At 58.7% G+C, this 10,551-nt stretch overlaps 4 protein-coding genes across 4 annotated transcripts; 2 read left to right on the top strand and 2 right to left on the bottom strand.

Annotated features, from left to right (window-relative positions):
- Nucleotides 1-1,157: 1,157 nt before the first annotated feature.
- BDW47DRAFT_119619 (glycoside hydrolase family 47 protein) lies at nucleotides 1,158-2,651 on the top strand (the record flags this gene model as incomplete). Its single annotated transcript, XM_024815369.1, has 1 exon — nucleotides 1,158-2,651. The coding sequence occupies one exon, from the start codon at nucleotides 1,158-1,160 to the stop codon at nucleotides 2,649-2,651; it is 1,494 nt and encodes a 497-aa protein (XP_024669316.1).
- Nucleotides 2,652-2,951: 300 nt separating this feature from the next.
- On the top strand, nucleotides 2,952-3,561 carry BDW47DRAFT_63842 (uncharacterized protein). Its single transcript, XM_024819499.1, has 3 exons — nucleotides 2,952-3,033; nucleotides 3,127-3,189; nucleotides 3,304-3,561. The coding sequence occupies exons 1-3, from the start codon at nucleotides 3,031-3,033 to the stop codon at nucleotides 3,466-3,468; spliced, it is 231 nt and encodes a 76-aa protein (XP_024669317.1). The 5' UTR covers nucleotides 2,952-3,030; the 3' UTR covers nucleotides 3,469-3,561.
- A 286-nt stretch (nucleotides 3,562-3,847) lies between these two features.
- On the bottom strand, nucleotides 3,848-7,463 carry BDW47DRAFT_119620 (putative MATH and UCH domain protein; the record flags this gene model as incomplete). Its single annotated transcript, XM_024815370.1, has 2 exons — nucleotides 3,848-7,356; nucleotides 7,415-7,463. 2 exons carry the CDS (start codon nucleotides 7,461-7,463, stop codon nucleotides 3,848-3,850), a joined length of 3,558 nt encoding a protein of 1,185 aa, XP_024669318.1.
- A 1,488-nt stretch (nucleotides 7,464-8,951) lies between these two features.
- BDW47DRAFT_133524 (deoxyhypusine synthase) lies at nucleotides 8,952-10,314 on the bottom strand (the record flags this gene model as incomplete). The annotated part of the gene is made up of 2 exons (XM_024817854.1): nucleotides 9,923-10,314; nucleotides 8,952-9,845 (listed from the first exon to the last, which is right to left on the bottom strand). Exons 1-2 carry the CDS (start codon nucleotides 10,139-10,141, stop codon nucleotides 8,952-8,954), a joined length of 1,113 nt encoding a protein of 370 aa, XP_024669319.1. The 5' UTR covers nucleotides 10,142-10,314.
- Between the last annotated feature and the right edge of the window lie 237 nt (nucleotides 10,315-10,551).

The raw sequence follows: 10,551 nt of genomic DNA on the forward strand, positions 1-10,551 counted from the left end.
AGACGGGGGAAGATGAAGCAAAAGTCTGGCAGTCAAAAGAGTCAAAAGAGTCATCGCGGGGGATGATCGACAAACGGTGCAAACCCGAATGCCAAGGGAAACGACCGGATCGGGTTAGACCCGGATAGCCTGAGGCAGGGAGGTGAATTTTGCCGACCTTTCCGCATCCGGACTAGCGCATTCCCGCGTTGCTGATCGTCTCACGCTTTTCCTCCTTCGGTCCTTCTTACTTCTCCATTCATTCCTCGATCCTTCTGGTTCTGCATTGGGATCTGACGGAAGATAATATCGACCTAGAAGCACCAAGTGGGGAGGCTAATCGGAGTTATTGACGCACTAGGACCTAGCTGATCTGATCGCGGACTTGTCTTAGTCGATGAGTTCCTATGTCTCCACCTGAGGACAGAACTATGACCAGCGCTAACTACTCCCTATTGATGGAGACGAACGTAACCATCAACGAGATGATATCCAACAAGGCCGCCAGACTTGGGCAGTAAGACGATGCCTGTCGACACGGATGCACGGCACAAACCAGGGGAGATGATGGAGCATATCATCTGACTAATTGTGCACGCGACTGCGTCTGCCTCAGGTCAGCTGCTTTGGGTGGTCCAGAGTGACCAGAACTGATGATCGAATACTTCAGTCTTTGAATGGGACAATTTGGAACATGTCGACGGTATTCCTGACTCAACTATTCAAGTCCTCAATACCACAACAACAGTCCTACCTCCGATGGACAGGATTGATGCCCCTGCATCGGCCCATGCATACTTCCCCCCCTCCATTCAACCAATCATCGCGTCCAGATCGACCGGGTTTGCCTGATCGGGTGATCAAGGCTGCAATCCTGCCTGACATCCCAGGCTCAACCGACCTATCCTCGTTCCTGCTTCCTTCCTTTTTCTCCTCTTTTTCTCCTCTTTTCCTTCTTGTCTCCTATCCTACTCTTCTTCTCTTCCCGTCTCTCTTTACACCAGTCCCTCATTTCCCCTCTTTAGGTCTTGGCTGACCGTGTCGCTCTCTTCCCCTTCCGATCGTCTGATCGACTATATAATCAATTCCGCCTCGCCGAGGCTGTCATTCGTTCTATTTACTTTATTTGTACCACCCCTTCCTTCTCTGGACTGTGTGCAAGGCCATTCTTTTGTATCATGCATTTCGCCTATCTGTCGGCTCTGCTGGCCGTTCCGGTCTGGGGCCTGCCCGGACAACACGCGATTCGCCGGGAACCCTCGCGCGCCGATGTCGTCCGCGAGGCCTTCTCCCACGCCTGGGATGGGTACCGGAAATACGCCTTCCCCCACGATGAACTGCACCCCATCAGCAACGGCCATGGCGACTCCCGCAATGGTTGGGGTGCCTCCGCGGTCGACGCCCTGTCGACCGCCATCGTCATGGGCAACGAGACCATCGTCAACGAGATTCTCGACTTTATCCCGACGATCGACTTCTCTCACACCGACGACGAGGTCAGCCTGTTTGAAACCACCATCCGCTACCTCGGCGGCATGCTGTCCGGCTACGATCTCCTGAAGGGCCCCGCCAAGGGGCTGGTCAAGGACCAGAAGAAGATCGATGCCTTGCTGACCCAGTCCCGTACCCTGGCCGATATCCTCAAGTTCGCCTTTGACACCCCGTCCGGCGTCCCCTACAATAATATTAATATCAATAAAAAGACCAACGACGGGTCCACCACCAACGGTCTGGCCGTCACGGGCACCTTGGTCATGGAGTGGACGCGCCTGTCGGATCTGACCCGCGACGCGCAGTACGCCCGCCTCAGCCAGAAGGCCGAGTCGTACCTCCTGGACCCCAAACCCGCCAAGGGGGAGCCCTTCCCGGGCTTGGTGGGCAACGGCATCTACATCGAGAACGGCACCTTTGCCGACGGGCGTGTTAGCTGGAACGGCGGCGACGATTCCTTCTACGAGTATCTGATCAAGATGTACGTGTACGACCCCAAGCGGTTCGCCAAATACAAGGACCGCTGGGTGGTGGCCGCCGAGTCGACCATGAAGCACCTCGCCTCGCACCCGGAGTCGCGTCCCGATCTCACGTTCTTGGCCTCGTCCGACAACGGGAAACTGGGGCTGACGTCCCAGCACCTGACCTGCTTTGACGGGGGCAGCTTCCTGCTGGGGGGATCGCTCCTGGATCGGGATGACTTTGTCCAGTTCGGTCTGGATCTGGTGAACGCCTGCCACACCACCTACAACGAGACGCTGACGGGCATCGGGCCCGAGCAGTTTGGCTGGGATGCCAAGAAGGTGCCGTCCAACCAGAAGGAGCTGTACGAGCGGGCGGGCTTCTATGTCGTCAGCGGGGCCTACATCCTGCGGCCCGAGGTGATGGAGAGTTTCTACTACGCGTGGCGTCTGACGGGCGAGGAGAAGTACCGCGACTGGGTGTGGAAGGCGTTCGAGTCCATCAACCGGTACTGCCGCACCAAGTCGGGTTTCGCGGGACTGAAGAACGTCAACGCAGCGAACGGCGGGGGTCAAGATGACAACCAGGAGAGTTTCCTCTTCGCGGAGGTTATGAAGTACGCGTACCTGGCGCAGTCGGAGGACGCGGCGTGGCAGGTACAGCGGGGGAAGAACGAGTTCGTGTTCAACACGGAGGGCCATCCCATTGCCGTGGCTTGACTGGTTGGGAAGTACCCATAGCCCATACATAGCACAATAATTTGAACATAATATCAGAATATCGAGTAGACTGATTCAGTTGTGGGTTCAAGCGGGGCCTGACCGCGCCAATGGCCGGTAGAGCCGATGACGTATGGTCTTGATCAACCTCGCGATCTCGGCATTCAAAACAAACTATCCCCTCACTACACTTCTTCCGCGACTCAGACATTTGAATTATAGCACAATGGCTTCACCCAATACTATCCAATGGTCCGAAGGGGCCGATCATGCTGAAGCAGACCCACTCTTGAACAACATCCTCCAACAAGGCTGGCAACTCAACGAAGAGGCCAATGGTATCAGGAAATATTTTCGCTTTAACACGTATACTAAAGTGATGGTTTGTACATCCATCCCACATAGATTTCTATATGCATGCATATATATGTATATAGCAATATCTATATTTGAAAAAAAAAATATTAATGAATAGGACTACGCAAACTGCATCGCCATTAAAAGCAAACGCGCAAACCACCACTCGGAGCTAACACTGGTATGTCTACCTTTCCATTCCCATTCCCCACTTCACTACATAGACTTTGCAGAAACATGCATACATACCTACCTGTATAGTTAGGATTGTCTCTAATGTGTTGAATGTGTATAGAAAGCCCGCTCAGCCACCGTCCTCTGGACAACGCACGTCCCCAAAGGACTGTCCATGAAAGACCTGCGGATGGCGGAGTTCTGTGAGATGGCTGCTAGGGAGATGGTGCTTGCTGTTGAGGGGGGTCAGGAGGGGGAGGAGCGTGGGCCTTGTGGGGGGGGTTGAGATTGGATTTCTGGTATTGTTGGTTGATTATAGTTCTTATGGTTCAGTTTGTGTATATACTGTTGAAAGGTTGATGCATGATGCGGGCCATATGGTAGGTACCTTCCGTATGATTTTCAGAGGTTTGGGGTGTGATGGAACTTCATATACGAGGTCAATCTAACAAGGTTCAGCCCATGTAAAACAACCCAATAAATCAATTCTAAATAGTAGTGTATGCGTCTCACGCCATATAAATCGAAATCATCATATCTCATAACTTAACATCCGGGTATGCCATATCCAGACCAACCAACCAACCAACAACCGACCAGCCAAAAATGATAGAAAAATGCAATGAAATAACGAAATGCAAAACGACCAAAGGAAGAAAATGAAGCTAAGTTCGGTAAATCTTCACCACACTGATAATACTCTTCCGGCAGATCGGACACAGATCGACCTGCCGCGCGCACGTCACGCAAGCACACACATGTCCACAGTCGTAGAACAGCGCGTCCTGTTCTTCGCTGTAGCAGATCTGGCAGAGGTCCATCTCCTCGTCCGCTACCTCCCAGTAGCTGATGCCCTTGCCGTGGCGCTTGCCGTCTTTGTAACCCCCCTCGTACCGGTTGCCCGTCTTGTGCTCGACGAAAGTGCCCTGTCCGTGGCACTGATTCTCGGCCCAGCTGCCGTCGTAAGTGTCGCCGGTGGGGTACTCCATGCGGCCCTGGCCGTGGCGCTTGCCCAGTACGAAGTCGCCCTCGTAGGTGACGACTGTGTCGGACACGTGCTTGCCCACGCCGTGATGGTAGCCCTTGCAGAAGTCGCCGCTATAGTAGTCTGTCGTGAAGGACGCGTCGACTGTCTTGCGGCCCGTGAAGGCCTTGATCGGGTGCTGGCGCGTCGCGGCCCAGAGGTACCGCACGAGGTGGTCCGGGTTGGTCAGGAGGCCGGCTTCGTTGAGCTGCGACCGGCGGTCTTTGGCCAGCTTGTCGCCCACAATGAAGCACGTCCCGTCCGGTACGAAGCCTTGGAATGTCTGCAGGGAGGAAACGGTCGACACAGACGTGCCTTCCACGCGCTGCCAGATCTGGAAGTCTTTCGTCACCGGCCGCTGCAGGTGCTTCCGCAGCGCCTTCTTGATGTTCTCCTCCTTCTGCGAGAAGAACGATCCCACCGTGCGCAGGGCCTGGGCCTCCACGTCGAACAGCTGGATGAAGTAATAGACGTGATCCACCGGCAGGGTCACCGCCTGCTCATCCGTCGAGGGGGCTTCAGAAGATTCAGGGGCTTCAGGGGCTTCAGTCGCTGCCGGTGCGGCCGGGGGAGCGGCCGGCTCAACCGGCGCGGGTGTGGGTGCCGGCGCCAATTCCGCAATGGGGGCCGGCTCCGATGGCTCAGGCTCCAACTGCTGGACATCGGACGCAATGATGGCCGCGATGACGGCGTCATTATCGGCGTCGCCGGTCAGAGAGTCCTGGCGGGCAGGTTCTGCGGAGGGAATGACCGGGGCAGGGGATGCGGTCGGGGCCGCGGCCTCAGCCGGAGTACTTGGCTCTGCCGGGGCTGGCGTCTCCACTGGCGCAGCGGGCTCCGCCCGGACCGCGGGGTCAACCACCCCGTTGACGACGCTGTCGTCCGACGACTCCGCCGGTTGCGACACCGTGCCGGACGAACTGGCGAGCGCCGCGTCGGCGCTGCCCGTCGACGGCCGGTCGGGCTCCGCGCCCGCCTGCTCCGGCACGGCCTCCTCCACCTTGTTCGTGGCTACCGCCGCCTCGCGGGGGTCGGCCATGGCGAAGTACTTGGCGTCGCCGTCCGACACCACCTGCATCCAAAACCGGACCGGGCCCAGCGACCCGTCCACGGTCGCCGTGAGGTCGGAGACCCGCGAGAAGGCCAGCGTTGGTCCGAATCGCTCGCGCGTGTGGCCGATCTGCCATAGCCGGACGTGCTCAGGACGTAGGGGTGCGTCTGGGTCGGTGGAGTGGCCCCCCGCGATCGTCTTCCGCAGGTCCTGCAAGGTCGAACCGCGCGGCACCGTTAGGTGCTGGACGCGACCGGCCGACTGGGCCTGCGCCATGAGGTCGTACGTGTCGAACAAGCTGCCGAGCAGGTCATAGTCTGGCATGGTATACACCTCCACCGGCACCGAGTCCGGTGTCGGGGCCCCGTCCGGCGTCGGCACGGGGAGGGTGCCCTGCTCGAAGTACGTCTTCATCGCGGCGGAGGTCTCCCACGGGCCCTGGGGACCGGGAAGGAACTCGTCGACGACATCGGCGCGGATGTACATGACAGCAATGGCGACGTCGTGGCCCGTCTTGTGGTCCGGCTTCTGGGACGCGTCGAGGCCCAGATGTGGGCCAAAGGCCGTCTTGCGGGTCAGGCATTCGACGCGGTTATCGCTGCCGTCGTCGAAGGCCAACCACCGCGTGCCGGGTCCGCCCGGGCGCAGGATGCTGAAGAACTTGCCTGAGGTGCGGCGCCCGCGGTGCACGACGTAGCCATACAGCACATACCGGCCGCACTCGCCCTCGAGCACCCACGGGGTCAAGTCGACCTCCTCGTCGGGTTCTACGCGGTTGTAGAGCAGGCGCCACTGGCGGGCCGCCTTGTCCAACCGCTGGCGGTTCAGCTCGACATGGAGGACGGGGGGCAGGACCCAGCGGCCCGGCTGCGCCCCCAGGTACCCCCGCAACGCCTCCTGGGTCGACGCGGCCTGGTCGGCGGGCACGCGGATGCGGGAGTTGGCCTCGCGGGGGAGGGTGTGGATACCGCCGGCCGGCTCCGGGGCGTCCCGCAAGATCGCGGCCGGCGCGGGCGAGTCGAAGAGGCGCGCCAGGTCGTCGGCGGCGGCGGTACCGGTCAGCTCGAGCTGGAGGGTCCGGCGGAGCGACTCCCAGAACTCGCACACGTCCCCGGCGTACTCGTGCAGGTTGCGCAGGGTCGAGGTGATGGCGTCGGTGTCGACGTACTGCAAGGATTGGTCCCGGGCACGCAGCTGCCACAGGAACTTCTGCAGGGCATCGCACAGCGGCTTGGGTTTCACGACGCCGTTGGTGTGGTGTTCCAGCACGTTGGCCTGCTGGATAATGCGGCCGAATGGGGCCAGGTGCAGCCAGCTGGCTAGGCCAGCGACCTCGGCGCTGTGGTTGATGACCGAGTCTCCCAACGGCCGGTAGCCCGTCAGGCCTAGGCTGTCCCAGGTGGGTTCGGAGTCGCTGGCGTGCCACCAGAGCGAGCAGGTGGGGTCGTCGACGACGCGAATGTAGGCGTCGAAGGCCAAGGTATCACCACGGAGCAGGGCCTGGCGCTGGCCGCGCTGACGGCGGTGGATCTGGTCCCAGGGGCCGTGGAAGTTGGTCCATCCCCAGTCCAGATTGTGGGGGTTGAACTGGTGGGAGGACGACTGCATCCAGCCGGTGCGCGGCTCATCCGGGTTGTAGAGGATGACGCCAATCTGGGCGGAGACACGCCACGTCTTGGGGCCCGTCCCGTCGCACCTCGCGGCGGCGGGGTACTGGGCCTTAAAGGTATCCACCCAGGCCGGATCGGCCGGGGGCAGCGCCGTGCACACTTCCTCCTCGTCCTTGCCCAGCGGCTGGCCGGCGGGCCCGCGCCGTACCGCAAAGTCGGTCTCGGGCAAGGTCTTGTCGCCGGATGGCATGGTGGGCGAGCACTCGAGGTAGATACTCAGGGAGCCGACATTGTTACCACGGGGGAAGAACTTGATGGTCCACCAGTATCCGCCGATGTAGGCGGGCGGGGAGCGCATGATCTTGGCACGGTTGGGAGCATCCTTGGTGCCACGTACACCCTTGATCCGCCACGTCATGCGACCCTTCTCAACGGGACGGTACTCGGGATCGTCGAGATCTGGGTGGAAGTTCTTCTCCCAGTACGGATCTAGCCGGTCAGCACCTGCGTTGGTCTGTCGGAGGCCTGGTGATAGCTTGACACTCACATTCGTAAGCACTGTAGTCCCCGTCCGCGGCAGACTCGATCTCCTTCATCTCTGCCTCGTCGGGCAAGGAGGTATCCTCCTCAATGTCCGCCCAGTAGGCATTCTCCAGCTCGGGGGGCGCTGGACGGGGCGGGGTGGTGGTGGTGGCGGGGGGTTGGTCTCCATGATCCCTAGAGGCCTCCTGGGAGTCAGGCAACGGCTGGGCCTCTGGCCGAGTCTCGTCACCGGACGGCTCCAGGGCCGTGTCGAGGATCAGGGTGGGTTCCACGGGGGGATTGTCGGCACTGAGGGTGATAGGGGGAGGCACCGGCTGCAACGCAACGGGTGGTTCCTGGGGGGGATCCATGGTGTGGATTCCGGCAAGGATGTAGACTCTGGCAAAAGAATGACAATGGACCAGGCTGTGAGCGCAGAATGAATATATAGGATGACTCTAGGCAACCGTGGGCGAGGCTACAAGTGAGTCAACGAGCGAGAGAATGAGTCAACAACGCAGCCCAGATCGGCGGTTAGGAAACCAACATAGATCCAGGACGGAGAGGTCTATGTGTCGACCGGTCCACGACGAATTCGAGGATGTCCAAAGCGAAACAATGGATGAACAGAGTAAAAGAAGGATGAACAAGAAGAGAGAAAGAGAGAGAAAGAGAGTGAGAAAAAGAAGAAGAAGAAGAAGAGAGGAAGAACGAGGAAGATAAGACGGGGCAGCCTTAGGCTTATCAGCCCAAAAGATGGGGCGCACTAGGCCGGATGCGGTTTAGAGCGGAAGGGTTGGGGATCGCCCGATCGGATGGCGATACTGAAGGAGATCCAATCCGAGGCAAATAACCACGCAAGGTCACGAAGTCTGCAGAGAAATGAAGGACGGCCAACAGCAAATTGAATGCAACTCTCACCGAAAGAAAGAAGTCTCAAAATCGATGTTGGGGAGAAGGAGAATAAAAGAAGAGAATGAGGCGCACACCGCTGGTTGGGGCGGATCGGTCGGCGGTGGCAGAAAAACGGTGATTGGTCCCCGGGAGTTGCCACCTGAGGCAGTTTGAGGAGGTGCCTGCAAATCCTGCCAGTTCCTACCGTTGGTTCAGGTGTCGAGGCCGGGTTGCCCCTGGCGGGTACGGATACCGGATGCGGTGATCATTAATATATATTATATATTAATATAGGATCTATTATATAATATTTATACGCAACATCAAATATGATATACAAGTGATCATGGTAATGTTGATACTCCAACAATGTTCATGTTCAAATATCGATAACGGTCTAGGCCGTCTCCACACGGCCTGAGGCACCGGTCGCCGCCAGACCCACTTCGGTTATTCGGCTGTTCTATATTTGACATTTCATACGGGGGACCCAGAGACCCTGGACCCGAATGAGGAAAGGAACTGGAGAAAAGGGGAAAGTAGAGAAGAAAAAAATGACAATTGACAAGAATTTCACAAAGAAAGGAAAAGAAGGAGAAAGGAAGAAAATGATAGTCCCTCTAGTCAATGGAATTATGTACAATCGAATCATCTCTAGACACCACGTTTCAAGGACCAGATGCCTCCGCCGACGGTTCAGACGCCCGTGCAAACGACCCCGCCACGATCAACGGCACCACCACGGTTGCCTCAGCAAACACCTTGACCGACGAGGCGTTGGGCTTGATCTTGCCCCAGCTGACCGCCTCGTCCGGCCGGGCCCCCGCGTCGCTGCCGTCGAACTCCTGCCCCGTGTTCACGTACACCGCGTGTTCCGCCCCATTGCGCATCAGGCACGCGTTGGCGATGTGGTGCTTGATCACCCCGCCCCCGAGAATGATCATCCCCGCCCGCGCCGCCTTCATGGCCATCAGGTTGATCCGCCGCACGTCCTCCACCACGTCGATTCGCAGCCGCTGCGGGTCCGATCGGAACGTGTGGAAGGTCAGCATGTCGCCCAGGCTCCCGTCCGTCAGCGCGGGGCAGAACACCGGGATCCCGTTGCGCGCGGCCCAGTAAAGCACCGAGTCCTCATTGTCGATCTCGCGCCCCAGCCGCTCCGTCACTCGGCTCGGCGTCCAGTGGAGCTCGTCCTCGTCGTTGCCCGTCTCCCGCGCCTTCTGCTTGGCGGCCTCCTGTTCCGCCAGCATCTGGTCGAAAATGGGCACGATCCAATCCTCGAACGCGCAGTAGTTCTTGTTGGGCACCACCAAGTTGCCGATCCGGTTTAGTCCCTTGGCCCGGAGACCTGCCCCGGCTGCCGCGAAGGTGCCCATGTACGTCGGACCCAAGCACTTGATCAGATCTTCCTCCACGCCGCCCGCCGTCGTGACGATGGCCGACACGTGCTTGTGTCGGACGAGGTAGCGCAGGGTGTCCCGAAGGCCGGACGAGATGAGGTTGGAGGTGTAGCCGAGGAAGATGGTTGTCTTTTCGCCCGTTTCGGGATGTCGATAGGCGCGCTAATCACACACCACAACAGCGGTCAGCGAATGATCTTTCCTGAAAGGAAGACGGACGAGGACATGGTATTTCTTACCATCTCGTTGACGATGCGGGTAGCCTCGGCGACGGCACTGCCCTGGAACCCCATGAACTCCATATTGTCCACCAGCTCCGCCACGGTGATGTCACGACCCTGATACTGTTCAAAGTCGACGCCCTTGACTTCCCGGGCGTCCTCGGGCGGCGCATCGGACGGCACCAAGACCGCCTCGCGGGCCGAGTCAAAATTGGTGGGATCGGGAGTGGGAGACATGGTGATGAACGACGGCGGGGTCGGTGGAGACGGCGGAATTTCGACCGGACGAGGGGGAAGAGAGGAGGGGTGGGGTGGATAGATCGATAGACGTAGTCCTCTTCATGCAACGCAATACCAAAATGTTATAAATGAAAAGGAGAGTTGTGATCCATAAATGCGGGAGACAGGAGCATGGCGACCGAAAAAGTGACGGAGAAAGAAGGAGGGGAAAATCTCGATAATCAGATGTGGGTGCCTGGGGCAGCCACGGAGGGGCGAAAGCCTGCGCCAGGCATGCAGGCACCCAGGCCCCCAGGCCCCCAGGCATCCAGCCCATTGACTTCCCTTTCCAGAAGGAAATTAATGAAATTCACCCATCAAACCCAATCAATCCAATTCTCCATCCATGGATACTCCTGGATCCACTT

This window comes from Aspergillus candidus, assembly GCF_002847045.1.
Source record: "Aspergillus candidus strain CBS 102.13 unplaced genomic scaffold BDW47scaffold_48, whole genome shotgun sequence".
NCBI lineage: Eukaryota > Fungi > Ascomycota > Eurotiomycetes > Eurotiales > Aspergillaceae > Aspergillus > Aspergillus candidus.

Bases quoted from the DNA above. Each gene is read 5' to 3' on its own strand.
- BDW47DRAFT_63842 (XM_024819499.1), top strand. The intron at 3,190-3,303 runs GTATGTCTACCT...GAATGTGTATAG, and splicing joins ACCACTCGGAGCTAACACTG to AAAGCCCGCTCAGCCACCGT.